Here is a 20,911-nt window from a genome sequence, read left to right on the forward strand (position 1 = left end):
ATGTACTTCAAAAAGTGATACCTTTAGGGTGATCGTGGCTATTTGTAGCCTCCATGTTATACTTTCTATAAAGTATGCTTTTTAGGTAGGTTGTTGTGGATTCCCTAGGATCTTGGAAGCGTCTGGGCATAGTACCATTCTTGCCTGAGGCGACTTAAGTTTTGTGATTCCGACTCTCTCACAACCAGTAAGTGGCCACTGCTGGGGAGTAATGCTTTCGGTAAAAACAAAATGTCAGCATTAAAATATGAGCATTGGGTTTGAGTGTAAAATAAGCCGGGGAGCCCCAATTGAGTTGGAAGCTCTGTATGACCAGACAGAATGATGCTTGTAACTGCCCTTGGTAAATAAGTACTTAACCTTTACTAGAAATTATTGTAAAAGTGTGTGTGATGATATTTGCAATCTACAAAAAATGTAAAGCTCAGGCTATGTATGATATATTGAAAAATATACATTGAGAATGAAATTCAGTCTCGCCATAGTCCCCTGGCCAGACAGTTCCATTTAATATTAAAGAAACTTCAGGCACTGAGCCAAACCCCAATGGTGTGAATACTCATGTCTGAGAGACGGACACAGAGAGACAAATTCTGTGTAACCCAAATCTTCACAGAGTTTGTTATCCAGACCGTAGCCAGGACCTGGTATTGGGTCCTGCTTGTTATACATACTATACAAGCCTGATAGGTATATTACAAAGAGAACTAAAATAAGGACAAGGGTTTACCTAAAGTGTGTAAGAAAAAAAACCTGTGAGTAAATTTTTGATGTCAGGGACATGCCCAGTCGATATGTAAAAAAGCAGTATCGGGGTATTAGTCCCTTAATACATGTGTGCAGTTACTTCTACCCCAAATGTTAGATTGAAGTGTGATATATCTTTAAATCCAGCTAAATTGGTTCCACTGAATTTTGAAGGGGGGAGGAAGGTTGAGAACATTTTGTATTTTAGATTATTAAAGCAATTAGAACAACATGATCCATTCCTGCCGCACTGCATTGCCCTCATATCACAGGGAACTTAGGGATTTGAATATGTTAAAGATGAACCCAATGGCTAACCCAGATTTCGGGGTTTTTTGTAGATGGCTCAAGATACCAGGAAAATGGCAAGTTCTACAGTGGTATGCAGTGGTCACACAGAATGAGGTAACAAAAGCAGAACCATTTCCACCTCATCTGTCAGCACAGGAGGCAGAATTGAAGGCCCTGACAGAAGTGTGCAGAGCGGTAGAAGGTAAGACAGCAAACATACACAGGGATGCTTTTGGAATAGCACACAACTATGGTCCAATATGGAAGCTCTGGTGTTGCCTACACAGCAAGGGATAATAAGGGAGGACCGTAGAGAAGCAAAAAGGAAATGCACATCCAGATGCCGCTGTCAAGGCAGCTGCGATAAGACCTAGGGGAGAGGGTTAAGTCAACATCCAAACTGTAACCCCAGCCACTCCAGTAAGGGATCTGCTCAAGTCTCTTCAGAACCAGGCTGCACAGTCTGAAATGGGGAGCTGGGCAAGGGCAGGGGCAAGCCAGATGGACACCAGCTTGTAGGGAAAAGACCATCGATTATGTCTCTCTCATGTCCTCTACTCCATGTTGGCCCACTGTGCACAGGGAAAAACACACCAGTCAAAGACTGATATGTGTATCCTTATGTTGCAGCCAGGTATACCGAAGCGTGTATGACCTGTGCTTTACATAACAAAGGGAAAGTAGTGAAGACACCACAAATGCACACACCTGGGCCGCTCTACCCTCTTCTAAAGGTTGCAAATAGGCTATATACAGTTGAGTTGCCAAAGACTTGGCAAATATCAGTATGCCATATATGTGTTGACAGCTTATCTGTATGCATTAAGGCCTATCCGATTAGGTATCAATTTGCCACTACAAAAGGCAACAGCCAAGAAATTGTTGAACAAGGTAATATGAGGTTACAGAAACAATAGAAAGTGACAGAAGTATCCACTTTACGGGGGAGATAAAATAAATTTTGGAATTTTTAAGAATATAATAGGCTTTTCACACTCTCTACCACCGACAAAGCAGTGGAAAGGTAGAGATAATGAATGGAACCCCAAACTTAAAATACAGAAAGCAATGGCTGAGTCAGGAAAGCCATGCACTGAGTGCCTTCCCTTGGCATTGTTTTTGGTCAGGTACATGCTGAATAGGAAAACAGAATTGTCTCCCTTTGCAATTCCCTTTGAATCAGCTTCCAGGACAGGGCTGAACTTTCCGCAGGTGTTGTAGATGCAGAATGATACCCTCATCGGGTATGTCCAGGCCCTGCCATTTAAATCTGGTGCATAAACAAGTGTTTGCTTATCTTCCAGATCCTGACTCCGAGCATACAACACATTCTCTGGAGCCAGGAAATTGGGGGTGGGGTTAAAGAAACGTGAGAAAATCTCTGGAGCCACGATACGAGGAGCCTTTCCAAGTACCGCTGACAACCGTTACTTCAGTGAAGCTTGAAGGGGAAACAAACTGGGTTCACGCTAGTGATCGCAAGAGAGTGACTGGGACAGGAGAGTAATCATGTGTCATTATATACTTTGTAAAATAAGTGTAATGGTTGTGATTATAATAACAAGGAAAAAAGGAAGGGGATGCATTGACTCCCGGAGGAGTGTTAGTTAAAACAGCTGAGAGAGGGAGGTTCCTTAAGATTATCTATGCGATATTCGGGAAATTGGATGTGTGAGGGTAACGCTATCTGCATATTGTATAGGAATGGGACCTATATACAAGGTAGACAAAGGTCCCTAGGAACACATAAGAAGATATGCTCAGATAGGGGGAACTAACCCAAAATAGAGTTTTAAATAACACAAGTACCCATGATTTGTTGCAAGCCAGATCAAATACACATGGCTGTTATGAGCAAGCCATTAGTCACTGCTCAGATAATATGTGCACCACCATTAGTTCGAACGTATCTACATGTTCTGGTGTTCCACACCACTGCTCAGTTTTTCTTAAACACCAATGACAAAAGCTCATGAAGTAGATACAAATAACCTGATAATTTATGTCACCTGTAAGAGGGTGTCCACTGAATCACAGAGAACAGTAATGCGCTTCGACATCTCGTTCACCATATTGTGTAAATGCAACAGGCAAAGAAGGGAATGGTATGATACCCTACTGGTAGGTACAGCAATGGGTGTACTGAATAGTGTACTGAATTCCATAGATGTGGAGGACTGGACAAACTGAAAAATAAAATAGCTCAGGCAGAAGCAGACGTGGCTCAGGCAGTAAATCTACAGGCCATCTATATTCTTCCCTCAACATTTAATGTTGGACTATGATAAACCTTCACAGAGTATACTGTTACTAAAATTATTGTGCAACACCGCAGAGGGGTACCACAAGCACTTGACACATGTGGGGAGCTAGGAGGGTTAAGTGTTGGCTTGTCATGGCGGCACTTACCAGGCTCCCAGAGGGATGACACGCAGCCAAGGCCAGAGTATAACTGGAGGCCACCATTGCACCCTTAGGATAGGGAATACCAATAACAGGATTATGGGGGTAGTAGTTGTCACGGATGATGCCGCCATTCCCACACACTGGTATGCTACACGGCAGGGAATAATCACAGACACGGATTTCTAGTACCTCGGGTCCCTAAGAACGGTTAGGGCCTGGTATGAACTTTACTTGAAATAACTTATGGCAAACAATTATTACACAGCAACTCAGGTACAATCTTGCCAGTGCAGGTAAAAAGAAAGGTCAGAGGTCAGGGATGAAAACGGTCCTGTAGTCCACGTTATCTGTCAGGTACCACTCCTGGACAAGGAACACTCTGGAGGAGGAAGGGGGTAGAGTCACTCCACAGACACTCTGGTAGTAATTATTAATTTTTTTAGGATTTGCACCCCGCACTGGAAACACATGAATGTGACTTAGGAGCGTACTTTTATGCGGTGATCCTAGCTTTGGACGGCCGCGTAGGAAAACTTGTGGACTTGAATTAGTACTTCTGCACTGGTTCCGTCTTACACAATTACTTACGAAGGCTCTCTCTTATGCTCGGGGCTCACTCAACTCACATTCAGATTCCAACCGCTACGGAATATCTCTCCTCCTCTTCCATTTTCACCACAAGGAAGCTGAAGATGCTTCCATGTGGCTCTGTGTTTGGTGGCACTCAGAAGGCAAGATGGAAGATCTAACTCTCCTTTCCGCTCTCAATCACTCCTATTTATACTCTCTCTCATACCACATGGCATTACAGACTGATACATTTACAGGCAGACTATTATTAATTAGAGTTAACCTCTCAAGCGCCGCAGCTGTGCAACACACAAACTGGAAATGACAAGACAGGTTTTGCACAGTGCATCTACATAAAACAAACATGTATGACACTTATGGAGGGGACCAGAATGATGTGCTGGGCCACTACAATTGCTTTAATGTATTTGATTAAAAAATGCACACACATATAAGGGCACAGATGGACCCTAGAAGGCACCCTCAATTGGGGAATAAGCCCAGGGGTGCATCAACAGGGCAGGTGACACAACAAACTTAATACACACTCAGACATTAATATATAAAGTCAATGACTAGCGGAACAGTAAGTTGAATACACTTTAGTGACTCCCTTTGTGGGATTCAGTGTTGTGTTTTAATAGGAAACGAGTCCTTATAGACCCGTCTGATTTCAAGTAGGTACTGGTTCCTCTAATGCCTAGACCCGTAGAGATAGTGTCTTTCCCTAAATAGTAGGTGGATGCATGGTCTAGGTTTAGTACAGTGGCTCAAACAATTTAAGCTAAGCACACTCGAGAGTTACCAATTCATGCCTTGAGTATTTAGCATGGGTGGATGCCCATAGGTGCAAAGTCTCTCTGTTGGAGAACAATTTTCTGCTAATTCATTGTGAAGCAAAACTTCAGGTTTGTAACTCAATAAACTGATAAGGCCAAACGTATGACCATACGATGCTATTTGAACACTAGGTTAAATTGCTGATTCCAGCGGGTGTATATCTGACTAAGGTATTATTGCTCAGGGGAAACTGTAATAGTCAGTAACCCTGACAGTAGTATCCTAGAATAAGGATTACTACTGGGACCTGGGTGTCCATGTATGACTATTGTTCAGGAAATTCCTATGAATATAGGCGAAGTCCCAAAGAGCCTCAATATTGCCAATTAATTCACAGATCACTTGGAGGATATCAGATATACACAGTGCTGTCAAGAGATTTATTAAAGCTACAGAATGTAGTTTTTGATTATATATATACACTCCATGAAAAGGATAAGGCTCAGTTTAACTTAACCCCCTAATGACGCGTCTCTTTTTCGATTTTCGTTTTTTCCTCCCCCCCCTTTTAAAAAATCGTAACTCCTTTACTTATCCATTGATGCTGTATGAGGGCTTGTTTTTTGCGGGACAAGTTGTATTTTTCAATGGTGCTCTTTAGTGTACCATATAATGTACTGAAAAACGTTTAAAAAATTATAAGTGGAGTAAAATGAAAAAAAAAAATACATTCCACCAACTTCAGTGCGTTTTGTTTCTATAGCGCACAATCTGCAACAATAATGACATGATAACTTTATTCTATGGGTTACTACGATACCAAACTTTTTTTTTGCTGTACTACTTTTATTTTTTGCAAAGACATTTAATTTTTTTAAATTATTTTCTGCCGCCATTTTCTCCGCGCCATAACTTTTTTATTTTTCCGTCGACATTGTTATACGAGAGCTCATTTTTTGAGAAGCCTCCTGGGGTTTACGTTTTGGAATTTTGGGGAATTTTTACCATTTTGGAATGCATACAACTTTTTGATCTCTTATTATTGCATTTTTTCTGGGAGACAGGGTGACTGAAAAAGTGCATTTCTGTCGTTCTTTTTTTTTTGGACTATGTTCACCGTGCGAGGTAAATAATGCGCTACTTTGATAGATCGCACTTTTATGTTTGCGGCGATACCAAATATGTATTACAGCCTCGCATGTGCAGAGCAGAGCTGGCGCGTCAGCAGTGACGTTTCTGAGCGAGCCTCAGCGAGGCCTGCACAGAAATAGGACACGCCACGATTTTAATACTTTTTTTCACCCACTCAAATCCCAGCTGTCAGCATAGGATAGCATAAACTAATGCAATCCTATGGCGGCGTGCACGGGCGGAAATTCTGTGGGAAATCTCGCCGCGGAATTTCCGTCCTTGGGCATTGGGCCTTCATTGTACTTTTACTTTGTTGTAATATTGTTAAATTGTTGTATTACATGCAGGATTTATAAGACCCCCAAATAGGAAAAGGAAAAAGAGAACCCTCCAGTTTCATCTCCAAAGGAGGAATCACCATAATGCATATCATTTTCTATGGAGCTGAATAAAACAAAGCACCAAGTGATGATCACTTACTAAAGGGTGCATTCCACATGAATTAAAAAGGACAGCTGATCAAAGGTGGACTGTGCTTTGAAATGTGTTTTAAAAATGTTTTAGTATGTTACCGCTTAATAGAACATACAAAAGGCTATAGGACCTATTGTGTTCTGCTTCTGCTGGTCTCATGAAGACACACGCTTGCTTTTTTTCCTACCCAGGGATAGCACAGTTGCCATAGGTTTCGGCGAGGGAATGCCCTACGGGGTGTTACCACGTATGAGGAAAGGGTGTGAACTCCTGAAAAGTTCATGGCCTTCTCCCAGTTTTAGGTAAGGAAAACTGCCCCTGTAGAATGGGCTAGTTTGGGGGGTGAGGGGTGGGGTTGAGAGTGAGAGGTTTGCGTGGCATAGAATAATAAAACCCCAGAAGCAATCACAAAACGGGGGAAATGTTGGAGAATATAGTTATGTAACATTGTCAAATTGATTCTTTATGTGACTTAATTGCTCTTATTGATAAAGATTGTGTATGTATCTTTAAGAAAACATATATTGAAATATTAAGAGAAGTTTCAGTTATAGGGCGTAGTCTTGTATAGCTATTTTGGCTTTTTAATAACCAGACGACATGCTGCGATAAGAGCCACTGACGTCATAGCATGTGCTCTTATGCTAAAAGAACAAGATAACATAGCAGAATTGATGTTATAGGACAGGGGTGTCAAACTCATTTTCACCGAGGGCCACATCAGGTTTTTGGTGATGTTCAAAGGGCCGATTGTAAGACAGTACAGTAAGGGCCTGTTCACACCAGCGTATTTGCGTACAAAATATATGCAGTGAATAGAAGCCATTGATTTCAATTAGTTCATTCACATGATGTATATTATCACACAGAATGACCTATTTTGTTACGTACTACGGACCGCAATAGACCATTGAGGTGAATGGGCCGCGCAAATATTTGGTGAATGCGCAGGAAGCCTATGTATTCACTGCATATTTGCTCACCATTTCAGTGGGCCCATCTGCGTTCTTTTCTGCGTGCCCAAATATGCAGGCATAAGCGATTTTCGATTGCACAAATATGTAGCGTATTTGTGTGACTGAAATGCAATTACCCCGTGTGAACGAGCCCTAATAGTGACCCCTATAGTGGCCCCAGTACTAACAGTGTCCCCTATAGTGGCCCCAGTACTAACAGTGTCCCCTATAGTGGTTGCAGTAGTAATAGTGACTCTCATAGTGGTCCCAGTAAAAATATTGACCCCCAGAGTGGGCCAATTGATAATAGCGATCCCCACAGTGGCCCCAATTTTAACAGGGTACCCCACAGTGGCCCCAATAGTAATAGCGACCCCCACAGCAATATCAACCCCCTCCCAGCAGCACTTTTAACCCCCCCCCATCCCAGCAACAATATTAACCCCCTCCCAGCAACAATATTAACCCCCCCCACCCAGCACCAATAATAACCCCCACCCCCACCAGCAATATTAACCCCCTCCCAGCAGCAATATTAACCCCCCCATACCCAATCCGGCAGCAATATTCACCCCCTCCCAGCAGCAATATTAAACCCCCCCTCCCAACCCAGCAGCAATATTAACCCCCTGCCGGCAACAATATTAACCCCCCACAAACCCAGCAGCAATATTAACCCCATGCCAGCAAAAATATTAACCCCCTCCCAGCGGCATTATTACCCCCCCCCCCAACCCACCAGCAATATTAACTCACTCCCAGCAACAATATTAACCCCCCCCCCCCAACAACCCAGCAGGAATATTAACCCCCTCCCAGCAACGATATTAACCCCCGCAGTAGCAACCCAGCAGCAATATTAACCCCAACCCCCAGCAATATTACCCCCCCCCCCCCCTCCTGGCAGCAATCATTAATCAGCAATATTAACCCCCCACCCCCCCAGCAACAATATTAACCCCACCCACCCAGTAGCAATGATAACCCCCACCCCCACCAGCAATATTAACCCCCCCCCCACACAGCAATATTAACCCCCCACAAACCCAGCAGCAATATTAACCCCCTCCCAGCAACAATATTAACCCCCTCCCAGCAACAACCCAACAGCAATATTAAACCCCCCTCCCAACCCGGCTGCAATATTAACCCCCTGCCGGCAACAATATTAACCCCCCACAAACCCAGCAGCAATATTAACCCCCTCCCAGCAGCAATATTACCCCCCCCCCAACCCACCAGCAATATTAACCCCCTCCCAGCAGCAATATTAACCAACCCCCTGCCAGCAACATTAACCCCCCCCCCACAAACCCAGCAGGAATATTAACCCTCTCCCAGCAACGATATTAACCCCCCCCCCCAGCAGCAATATTAACCCCAACCCCCCAGCAATATTAACCCCCACCCACCTAGCAGCAATCAGAAATATTAACCCCCCACAAACCCAGCAGCAATATTAACCCCCTCCCAGCAATATTAACCCCCTCCCAGCAGCAACATTAACCCCCCCCAACCCACCAGCAATATTACCCCCCTCCCAGCAACAATATTAACCCCCCCACAAACCCAGCAGCAATATTAACCCCATGCCAGCCAAAATATTAACCCCCTCCCAGCAAAAATATTAACCCCCTCCCAGCAGCACTATTAACCCCCCCCAACCCACCAGCAATATTAACCCCATCCCAGCAGCAATATTAACCCACTCCCAGCAACAATATTAACCCCCCCCCCCAAACACAGCAGGAATATTAACCCCCTCCCAGCAACGATATTAACCCCCCCAGGCAGCAATATTAACCCCAACCCCCCAGCAATATTAACCCCCACCCACACAGCAGCAATTTTAATCCCTCACCCCCACCCCCCCGGCAGCAATCAGCAATATTAACGCCCCACCCCCCCAGCAGCAATATTAACTTCCCCCTTCCCCAGCCATATACTTACCTCCTGCTTGCTGTCAGCGCTGCTCCTCCTCGGATGGTGCTGAGCCCGGGTGGCATATTAACTTTTCCCACAAGACATCTGCACTATTGAGCAATTCCAGCCACCTGATTGGTTGTTTGGTGAATCAGCCAACCCAAACAATCAATCAGGTTGCTGGAATTGCTGAATAGTGCAGAAGTCTTGTGGAAAAAGTTCATATGCGCCGGGGTGCACACTGACGTCAGTGTGTAGCCCGGAACGCTTCCTCCCCGAGTCCTCTCCTGCGGAACTGAAGAGCAGGGGACTCAGGGGAGAAGGATCCCGGCTGCACAGTGTATGGTTGGATCAGCGGTAACAGTGCAATTACCAGCGGGGAGTTGCGGCACCCCAGCTGGTAATCAGTACAGTGGTGAATGGCTGTCGGCATGCCGCAGGCCACATAACATGAGGCAGCGGGCCAGGTTCGGCCCCTGGGCCTTGTGTTTGACACATGTGGACTAGAAAGACAAGTAATTCAAAATGTTATAAATACCCGCTGCTTGATGCATAAAGGGAGGAATCATCTGATTATACCAACACCAATTGTGTGTGATTTGTCTTGATTTCCGGAGCCGCTTCTAAATACGTATTCTTCTAATAACAAATTCTATACAATCAATATATACTGGTTATGCAGATAAAATTGTGATAACACAAGCGATAAGGCATTGCAGGTCACACAGAGGTCCTGCAATGCTTCATCATAGCGATCATAGGTGCTATGGTGCAAGTCCCCCACAGGGACACAAATAGTGTAAAACAAAGATAAAATATTTGTGTCAATATTCTAAAAATTGGAAAAAAATTCACTTTTTTGTGCTTTTTCCCCTTTTAGGAGGAAAAATAAATAAATTAAAACCCCACATATTTGATATCACTATTAGAGATGAGCGAACGTGTCCGTTACGGACACATCCGCACCCGGACACCGGCTTTGCCGAACACTGCAGTGTTCGCGCGTAAGTGTCCGGGTGCCGCCGGGGGGCGGGGAGATGCGCGGCGGCGCGGGCGGCAGTAGCGGGGAACAGGGGGGAGCCCTCTCTCTCTCCCTCTCCCCCCCACTCCCCGCCGCACCCCCCCGCGCTGCCACGGCGGCCCCCGAACTTTTTCGCCCGAACACTGAAGTGTTCGCAAAGTTCGGTGTTCGGGCGAAAAAGGGGCGGGGCCGAACGTGTTCGCTCATCTCTAATCACTATATCTGTAATGACTCGCACAACAAATTCAGCACACATTTTTTTAATGTTCTATATATATTTTATTGAGAATATCAGCAAAAATACACAAATATTAAGAACAGGTTTAAGAGAATCCCTTCAGGCGGCAGAAAAACACCAGCACAATAGGGCACTACAGGTGCCTGGGAATCCTTGTCATCCCACCACTTAATAATTAACCAACTTCCTCCCTGGGTAGTCCCAAATCACTTTTTAACCTACACGGCAATAAGCGTAAAAAAACACTGTAAAAAAACGGAGGCAAAATGCTTATTTTTTTCATTTTGCCTCTCAAAGAAATAAATAAATGATTGAAAAAGTCATATGTACCCCAAAAAAACAAATCATTAAAAAAAAGTGGAAAAACAAGACAAAAATCAATGTTTGGTATTGCTGTAATTGTACCGTCCCATGGAAAAAATGTATTGTGTTATTTATGCTGCATGATTAAGGGTGGCTTCACACGAGTGTGTTTTTGTGCGTGCATACGTGCGCACAAAAACACACTTCTATCAGAACCAATGCATTCCCCATGGTGTGTGCACATGTCAGTGTTTTATAGGTGCGTGCCTGTAAAGATAGGACATGTGTGCACCACAGGGAATGCACGCATTGTCTTCAATGGAGTCGCGGCTGCTGCCGCGGGTTGAAGAACACATCTGCCGCATGCGGCAGATATTTCCTTCATCCCCACGAGGAAAAAGAATTCCCTGTTGCATCTGCCACATCTGTGACAGATGCAGCAAAGGAATTCTTCATCCCTGCTGGGAATAAAGGATTCCCTACCACAGCTGTCACAGATGACAGCTGCGGTAGGGGATCGAGCTGCCAACACCCTGTAATTGTTTTTCAGGTAAGAGCTGTAAATTTAAGCCCTTTCTTGAAAAACAAGGGCAAGTGGTGTTGAAAATAAAAATAAAAAAATCATGCTCACTGTCCTTCAGCCTCCGGGGCTCAGCCGCATCCTCTCTGCGCTGTCCCCGACTCTTCAAAGCAGTTCTGTTAGCAGGTGGGAATTTAAAATCCCCGCCTGCTGAAAGAACTGCTTCTCATTGGCTGAGGCGCTCCGCCAATTACAGGCAGCTCTCGGCTGTCAGTCATTCAGCAAGAGCTGCCTGTGATTGGCTGAGCACCTCAGCCAATCACAGGCAGCTCTCGCAGGGATGCAGAATTCCTTTGCTGCATCTGTCACAGATGTGGCAGGTGCAGCAAGGAATTATTTTTCCTTGCGGAGATGAAGGAAATAACTGCCGCATGTGGCAGATGTGTTCTTCATCCCCGTGGGGGAAACGGCAGCGACGGACAGGTAAGTATTTTCTTATTTTTACACTAAAATTCTTGTTTTTCAGGGAAGACTTTATATGTAAAGCCCTTTCCTGAAAAACATTTCAGGGGTGCCGGCAGACCATTGCCTTCAATGGAGCCGCCGGCAGCAGCCGCGGCTCCATTGAAGGCAATGTACATACCTTCATACATGCGTGTTTTTGCACGTACAGGGGTGCGCACCTATGTAAGTACAAAAACATGCTCATGTGAAGCCACCCTTACACTTTAAAAAAATCCCACAAAAAACAATGGCAGAATTGATGTTTTTTTCTCTCCCTGCAAACATAAAAAAAATAATAAAAGCTTTAAAATATAGTCTATGTACACAAAAATGGCACCAATACAAACTACAGTTTGCCACACAAAAAACAAGCCCTCATACGGCCATGTTGGCAGAAAAATAATAAAGTTATGGCTTCTGAAAAGTAGAGATGAAAATCCCCCTAAAATCATTGCGTCCTTAACACCAAAATAGGCCATGTTCTTAAAGGGGTTGTCCCGCGGCAGCAAGTGGGTCTATACACTTCTGTATGGCCATATTAATGCACTTTGTAATGTACATTGTGCATTAATTATGAGCCATACAGAAGTTATAAGAAGTTTTTCACTTACCTGCTGTTGCTAGCGTCCTCGTTCCCATGGAGCCGACTAATTTTCGCCGTCTAATGGCCAAATTAGCCGCGCTTGCGCAGTCCGGGTCTTCTTCTTATCTCAATGGGGCTCCGTGTAGCTCCGCCCCGTCACGTGCCGATTCCAGCCAATCAGGAGGCTGGAATCGGCAATGGACCGCACAGAAGCCCTGCGGTCCACCGAGGGAGAAGATGCCGGCGGCCATCTTCAGCCGGTAAGTAAGAAGTCACCGGAGCGCGGGGATTCAGGTAAGCGCTGTGCGGATTTTTCTTTAGGTCCCTGCATCGGAGTTGTCTCGCGCCAAACGGGGGGGGGGGGGGGGGGGGGGTGAAGAAAAAAAAAACGTTTCGGCGCGGGACAACCCCTTTAAGGCCCAATGCCCACGGACTGAAATTCTGCAGCGATATTTCCCGCAGAATTAATGTTGTGGCACGCTGTCATAGGATTGCATTAATTTATGCAATCCTGTGCTGACAGCCGTGATTTGACTGCGTGAAAACTCGCGCAGTATTAAAATCAGACGGCACATCGCAGAGCGAAGGGAGAAGACGTCTGACAGGTAAGTAGAGGTCAATGCCGCGGCACGGCTAGAATCTCGCAGCTGGAATCCAACACGGCCGTGGGCATGAGGCCTTAGGGGTTAAAAGGGAGATAGGTCTGAAATAAGTGGGACCGTCTAACTGTCTCTTCTTCCATGCCCTGAACTCTGTAGCCACCCCAACCCTAAACGAGTGCGTCCCGAATTGCAAACTGTCCAAACCCAACTTTTTTAAGCAACTTCTTAAAGACCGCTGAAAACTGAAACCTAGATAAAAAAACTGCTCGCCTCATGCTTCAAAAGTGGCCCTGTGCACCCCTTTTATAAAGTTCCCATGGATACAAAGGGCACATCACTGCCCCTTAACCGAACTATTTGCCTCCCCTGTGCACGCGCCCACTGCGGCCTCTTCTCTCTCACCATTGGGGCCGCCGGTTTCGTCTCCAGTGCATTCACGGCCTCTCCTGATAGTCTCTCCAGCCATCCTACACCTCACTTCGCCGCCGCCACCCGGATCCTCTTTATCAAAGCCTCAATCTTCTCCCGGTCAGTGCTCCTCTTTGGGCTCTTCCTCCTTCAATTTTCTCCTCGCTGATCTTCCTCCCTCTGCTCACCGCCTGGCTCCTTCTTTCAGTAGTGGTCTTCTTTCTTCTCCCTTCTATGGCTTCCCTCCAGTCTTCTTTCTCCTCTGCTGCTAGAACTGGCTCCTCCCCCGACTTTCATGCACTTTTTTTCTCTGAATCCCCCCCCCCCCCCCCATACCTCCCGGCATGTCCTCTACACATTAACCCTTCCTTTTCTCGTTAACCCCGTCATGTCTGCCTTTCTCTTACAGCCCTGCGGACCTCAGTGGCTGCATTTCAACAGGAATGTTATTGAATTCCTCAGTGGTAAGTAAACTTCAATCCATCAACTGTTTAACCCAGAGGTTCCCAAACTTTTTTGCCCTGTAGACCACTTGCCGATTTTTTTGTTTTCTGTGGACCCCCTGCCTGCCCAAGGCCAGGTGCACGCAACTGGGTCGGATTCCCCATGTGGGAGCCCTCAGCGGAATCTGACCCTGTGCCCAGCTAGCATCCACGCATACCTGTCATTTACACTTTGTCGAACATGCGCCGTCGTACATATGCAGCACAGATTTTTTTAAAAACCTCTGCTTTTCCCATGCCTTCGCCTAGTGATGATGCGGAATCCGCGACCATTCTGCAAAGTTATTCCGCAGAAGCATTTTCCAATAGCATGTTATGGGCGGCATTTTCTGCGGAATCCGGAGGCGAACGCCCACGCCGGATTCTGCAATTGAAAGCAATGGGAGAGCATCACGTTTCTTTGCCACAGCTGTGACAGAGGATCACAATCTTCTTTGTATGTTTTCAATGAGTCCGGCGGGGCTTTCAGAACGCCCCCGGCTGCCATAACACCCCCACAGCTCTCTGCGATCTCATTTCATTGAAAGCTCTGATCAGCCGCACAGCTGATTGCAGCTATTGCCCACAGGTGTCAGCTGTAATAAACAGCTGAAGCCTGTGCTGTATGAAGAAAAGTCGCCTCACGATTAAAGGGGTTGTCCTGCGAAAGCAAATGGGGTTAAGCACTTCTGTATGGCCATATTAATGCACTTTGTAATATACATCGTGCATTAATTATGAGCCATACAGAAGTTATTCACTTACCTGCTCCGCTGCTGGCGTCCCCGTCTCCATGGTGCCGACTAAAGCTGCTTCTTTAGTCGCACGAACAGTCGCGCTTGCGCTGTAAGGATTCCTCTTCTTACTCCCTCCGGGCTCACGAGCGGCATCCTGGCTCCTCCCTCTTCTCCGCGTCATCGTAGCTCCGCCTTCGTCACGTGCTGCCGATCAGCCAATTAGGTGGCTGTATCGGCAGTGGAACGCAAGGAAGGAGAAGACAATCCATGGTGCACCATGGGAGAAGACCCGCGGTGCACCATGGGAGAAAACCGTGGTGCATCATTGGGAAAGGACCGGCGGCCATCTTTAAAAGAAGAAAAGAAGATGCTGCGCGAACTGGGAAGGAGGTAAGCAATTTTTTTTTTTAAATTACAAACGGTATTGATTTTAAGGGGGCAGAATGCGGGGGTAGGTTGAAAAAAAAAATTGCATTTTGCCGCGGGACAACCCCTTTAAGGATGAGCGAGTATACTCGCTAAGGCACTACTCGTCCGAGTAATGTGCCTCAGACGAGTATCTCCCTGCTCGTCCATAAAGATTCGGGGACCGCTGTGGCTGACAGGTGAGTTGCGGCGGGGAGCAGGAAAGAGCGGGCGGGAGAGAGGGAGAGAGAGATCTCCCCTCCGTTCCTCCCTGCTCTCCCCTGCAGCTCCCCGCTCCGTGGCAGCCCCCGAATCTTTATGGACGAGCAAGGAGATACTCGGCTAAGGCACATTACTCGGACGAGTAGTGCTTTAGCGAGTATGCTCGCTCATCCTTACTCACGATCTCTCTTCATACATACCCTGATGCTGCAGGACGTAAATGTACATCCTTGAATGTTAAGGGGTTAAGGGATTAAATGGGATGTGAGTACACTTTATCCTTAGAATCATATCTAAGCGCCCTTAAGGACACGTTTTTCTTCCCCACATTTAAAAAACTATTTTAAAAATCATAACTCTGTCTGAGCATCATAGCTAGAGATGAGCGAGCACCCAAATGCTTGGGTCCGCGTTATTTGAGTTGACCTTTTCGTAAAATTCGAGAGCTCTACTCGAGTAACGAACACCATTGGCTACAATGGGAGACTCAAGCATTTTTGTATGTGAGACGCCGGGTCCTGAGGTTTTTTTCTCTCTCTCTCTCTCTGTAGACCCTCTGTAGACTCTCTCTCTCTCGCTTGCCAGACAAAAAATTTGCCAATGACGTGCGTGCTGCGTTGTGGCGGGGAGGGGCCAAAACAGGCACGTCACAGCGGGGAGGAGCCAAAAACTAGGGCAGGGTCGAACACGGCTTGATGCACATTCAAGTAACAAGCATCATCGAGTATGCTAATACTCGAACGAACATCAAGCTCAACAGAGTACGTTCGCTCAACTCTAATCATAGCCCGTCTAATACCCTGCTATGCCTCAGCATAGCAGAGTATTAGAAGAATAAAAAAAAACTATTATACAAGTCCCATAAAGTGACAAAAATTGAAAAAAAGTTAAAAAGTAAAAAAAAAAAATAGTAAAAAAATTATAAAAAAGACCAAACCCCACCTTCTCCCTTTACTGTGTAAAAAATAAAACATTAAAAATAAAAATTACACATGTGGTATCCCTGCATTCATAATGACCTACAGAAGAAAATTAGTACATTATTTAATCTGCAGGGTGCACGGCATGGAAAAAAAATGTTAAACGTGGCAAAAGTAACTAATTTAATCTCACCATACAAAAACCAGGATAGAAAGTAGTCAAAATTCTGCACAGATCAATACATGATACTAATAAAAACTTCAACTCATCCCGCAAAATAAAAACCCTTACACAGCTCAGTTGATAAAAAATTTAAATGCTGGGGGTCTTTGAATGCAGCGATAAAAAAAAAATCTTTTTTTTTTTTTTAGACTGTGAAAAAGTAACGAAGTAGAAAAAAATTATTACAATTTGGCATTGGCCTAATCGTACTGGCCTGTAGAATTACTTTAATATATCATTTATACTGCTCAGAAAATGCAGTGAAAAATTAAAATAAAAAACATGCCAGAATAAAAAGCGATCAAAATTTTACATGTTCCCAAAAATAGATAAATGAAGACTGGAGTTCATCCCGCAAAAACCACGGCCTTCTAGAGCTCGGGCAATGGAAAAATAACATTAAGGGTGCCCACCCACTGGCGTTTTTTTTCACTGCGAAATTCGCAGGTTTTTTTTTTCTGCAGGGGGTCTATGGGACTTGTAATGTAAAAATCGCGATCGCGCAGAATCACGATTTACCACGATATCGCAATTTTGCGCGATCGCGATTTTAGCTTTGCATGTCCCATAGCCCAAAGACCCCTGCAGAAAAAAAAAACGCTGCGAATTTCGCAGTAAAAAAACGCTAGTGGGTGGGCACCCTTATACGGCTCTTTGAATGTGGCGACACAAAAACAAACCTTTAAGAAAAACAAAATAGCAGAACATTAAAAAACTGTATAAACCTGGTATCGCCGGAATCGCGCGACTCAGAGAATAATGTTATCACACTATTTATTCTGCATGCTTAACGCCGTAAAAATGAAATCCAAAAAATAAATGGCAGAATTCCTTTTTTTCCCCCAATCTCCCTACAAATGTTTTTCACAAAAGTTATGCAATATCTTATGTATACCCCAAAATGATGCCATTAAAAAATACAACTTGTTGTCCCGCAAAAAACAAGCCCTCATATGGCCGTGTCAATGGAAAAATGAAAAAGGTATGGCTCTTGGAACGCGACTGGAAAATTAGTTGAAATTAAATGATTGGCCCATTTACAAAACCTGCCTTAGTGGGTCTGACAGGGTGGTAGGAAACCCGCCACAGAAGGGGTTAACTGTCTTTTTTCCAGGGTAAATAATCCCAATTTTGATAGCCTCTCTGGGTATTCCATTCCTCCCATTCGGTTTATTAATTTAGTAGCCCTTCTTTGAACCCACCCACGCACAGTAGGGATGCATATGAACACATGGCTTATCATCCCCAAGCTTATATTGATCTTGAGGGTGCAGTGGTTGATCATTATGTTGATAACAGACATTAGATTTACTTTCTGAATGTTTAATTTTCATTTCCAGTTGTTTCAATTTATGACATTGAACTGGTTTTCTACTTGCATTGCTTCTGCATCACCCTATATATCGGTAATTTGAATACAGTAGGTTCTCAGAATGTTCCTTGCACCGTATAGTGTCTAACCAGAATATAGTCCAGAGATGTGGGTGTTGATGTGTCTTTAACTTTAGGGTCATGTTTTCACATAAAAAATGTACCATGAAATTGAAGCAAAATCTGCATGTGTCTGATGTGGATTTGCAAAAGAATGAGCTGCTTAGTAGCAACAGATCTCACGCCATGCATTAAAAGGATGACATCCACTGTGAAAATCTCTGCCTTTCCGGCAACAATTTTTTTGCTACATGCATATACAACTTTGAAATTCCCATCCACATGCATTGTGGTGCAAATTAGTGGCAGCTTTGCCATATCTGAACTTGGCCTGAAGTGGACAATACTACAATCAGCAGGAAGGCTCCTGCGTTCTAGTTTATTATTAGGGCAGTGTCTATGCAACTGTTCCAACAGCTGACCTATTAGAGGAGGTGAGTAACAAAGATGAAAAGGAGGGTGGAGCAAGACCCAGTGAGAATGGTGAAATGATTCTGGAGTGAAAAGTGTTTCGAATGATGGAGGTGCTGCCAACCAGATAACGCTCCACCAAGGTGGGCATGAGTATAGCGAAAGAGAATGTGATAGAATACTGGTGGTGAAGATGCGATAGTGAAAGCACTTCTTTTTTATTTAATAACACAAAGAACCAGCAAGTGAATACGCATTCCGAGGTCGAGCCCCTTCGTCAGTTTGGTTGGATTAAACACGACAGGATGCCCGGTGAAACAATTCCAAAGGTTTTTGGTTGTGCCAGAAGTCCTGTATGTGACAGGGAGGAAAAGGTGCTTCGCCACCTCTTTCCTGACAAAGGGGTTTAACCCAGAAATGTGTATTCACTTGCTCGCTTTCTATGTTGTTAAATAAAAAAGTGCATTCAGTATCGCATCTTGGACCTTTAGCTTTCAACTAGCTTAGAGTGTTGTGCCTTCACCACTAGTATTTTATCAAATTCTCTTTCTCCGTTATAGGAGGTTCAGCTGACCACTTTGCTCTGCTTCACATTGGTCCATGCTCTCTCCCTCTCCTTTTACACTAACCCTATTGATTAGAGATGAGCGAGCATACTCGTCCGAGCTTGATGCTCATTCGAGTATTAGGGTGCTCGAGATGCTCGTTACTCGAGACGAGCACCACGCGGTACTCGTCTCGATTAAACGAGCACTGACCATTGAATTCAATGGAGCCGGCAATACAGCCGGCTCCATTGAAAGCAATGGGCTGCCGGCTAGCGCGGGATGAATTTTCGGGAAGGGCTTAAAAATATAAGCCCTTCCCTGAAATTCATCCAGAAATGTGTAAAAAGTAAAAAAAAAAAATATACTCACCTTTCCGCTGCAGCCGGAGTTCAGCCTCGTCTGGCTGGCAGTTCTCCTGAACTGCTCTCTGTAGTATTCAGCAGGTGGGGATTTAAAATCCCCGCCTGCTGAATGAGCTGCCTCTGATTGGTCACAGCCTCACCAATCAGAGGCAGCTCTCACTCACCCATTCATGAATTCATAAATGGGTGAGTGAGTGCTGCCACTGATTGGCTCAGCGCAGGGACCAATCAGGGGCAGCTCTCAGCTGTCATTCAGCTGAATTCAATGGGCTACAATGGGCTAACATCGTTCTGCTCTGCTACAGCTGTGGCAGAGGAGAACGATCGTTATGCTGATAGTGCGGGGGGGGGGGGGGGGTCTCACTCTTGCCACTATTGTGGCTTAATAGTGAGACCTCGGAGCCCAAAATGCAGCCCTGCATGTTGCTCCTCGCCTGCCCTATCCATTTCTGTGTTTTTTACATGACTTTGGTGATTTGCTAAGATTTTCACAAATTAAAACCTTAGCGGAGCACCAGTCATATACAAAAATGCTCGAGTCGCTCATTGACTTCAATGGGGTTCGTTACTCGAAACGAACTCTCGAGCATCACTGAAAGTTCGACTCGAGTAACGAGCACTCGAGCATTTTGGTGCTCGCTCATCTCTACTATTGATGTCTCCAGCTTTCATGCACTTCAGACACAGCGCTCATGCTGTACTTCCCAGAAAGGTGCATGCTCAGTGACTTGCCCTGTTGTCATCATTGGGCTTGGTCACACAGAGCATCACCAGCTCAAAGAAAAAAAGAAGAAATAAGAAGTACAAATCTTTTCTGCATCAAACTGCTTTGTGTGAAGCTGGTGAAAAGTTTTCAGACTCGCGACTAACGTTTGCTTTTCATATATGATAAACATCAAACAAATCCTAACCAATGAAACTCCATTCATTGGGAGTGACCAATCATTTCTTGAATTAATGTTGTTCTTGATGACTCTTTCTTGCTATGTTTCATAAAGTAAAATAACTTTCATCAACCCAACTCAAATCTACTTGCTATAAATATGCCAGACTGAATGGAACTGTCTTCCAGATACAGTATAGCTTACAACATTGAATTAAAGTAAGTAAACTATACAGAACAGTAACACTTCAATAGCTGAAGCGTCTTGGAGGTTAATTAATCATTAGGAATGTGAAAGGATTTACCTCATCTTGTCCCTCCGGTCGGTCGCTGTGAACTGTAGAGGATGTTTTCTGACTATAATTCGGGGACCCCGTCTTCAGGCTTCTATGGTCACGCAGTATTGGAGAGGCTCATGTCATCCTCAGTAAAAGGAGGGGAGGAACGAAACTTCTTTGTGCCAGGAGAACAGGAATTGCTGGTAGTAAGAGATAATGATGCCGGTGTTAACCCCTTATGGACTTCGCCTATTTTGGCCTCAATGAACAAGCCTTATTTTTCTAATCAGATCTGTCACTTTATGCAGTAATAACTTTTTAATGCTTTTACTTATCGACATGAGCCTGAAATTGTTTTTTTTTTCCCCGTAACATATTGTAATTTATGTTAGTGTTAAATTTTCATCAATAATTTTTTTCTTTATTAATAAAAAATATATATACTGAAAATTTGTAAAAATTCACAATTTTCCAAGTTTAAGTCTTGAGATTGCACCATACTTGTGCAAATACCAACTCCATTCTTTTGAATGGACTTTTTCACATGACCGA

General features: G+C 44.6%; 2 protein-coding genes across 2 annotated transcripts in view; both read right to left on the reverse strand.

Annotated features, from left to right (window-relative positions):
* The window catches only part of LOC136626026 (interferon-induced protein with tetratricopeptide repeats 5-like), a 29,647-nt gene extending 9,161 nt beyond the window's left edge, over positions 1–20,486 (reverse strand). The window contains exon 1 of the mRNA XM_066600731.1: positions 20,387–20,486. Within this exon, the coding sequence (XP_066456828.1) occupies positions 20,387–20,391 (5 nt within the window). The 5' untranslated portion in view covers positions 20,392–20,486. The remainder of the gene's footprint in view (positions 1–20,386) is intronic.
* Positions 1–20,508, reverse strand: part of LOC136626025 (interferon-induced protein with tetratricopeptide repeats 5-like) — a 59,115-nt gene extending 38,607 nt beyond the window's left edge. Inside the window, exon 1 of the mRNA XM_066600730.1 lies at positions 20,387–20,508. Coding sequence (XP_066456827.1) covers positions 20,387–20,391 — 5 coding nt within the window. The 5' untranslated portion in view covers positions 20,392–20,508. The remainder of the gene's footprint in view (positions 1–20,386) is intronic.
* Between the last annotated feature and the right edge of the window lie 403 nt (positions 20,509–20,911).

This window comes from Eleutherodactylus coqui, chromosome 4 (assembly GCF_035609145.1).
Source record: "Eleutherodactylus coqui strain aEleCoq1 chromosome 4, aEleCoq1.hap1, whole genome shotgun sequence".
Lineage (NCBI taxonomy): Eukaryota > Metazoa > Chordata > Amphibia > Anura > Eleutherodactylidae > Eleutherodactylus > Eleutherodactylus coqui.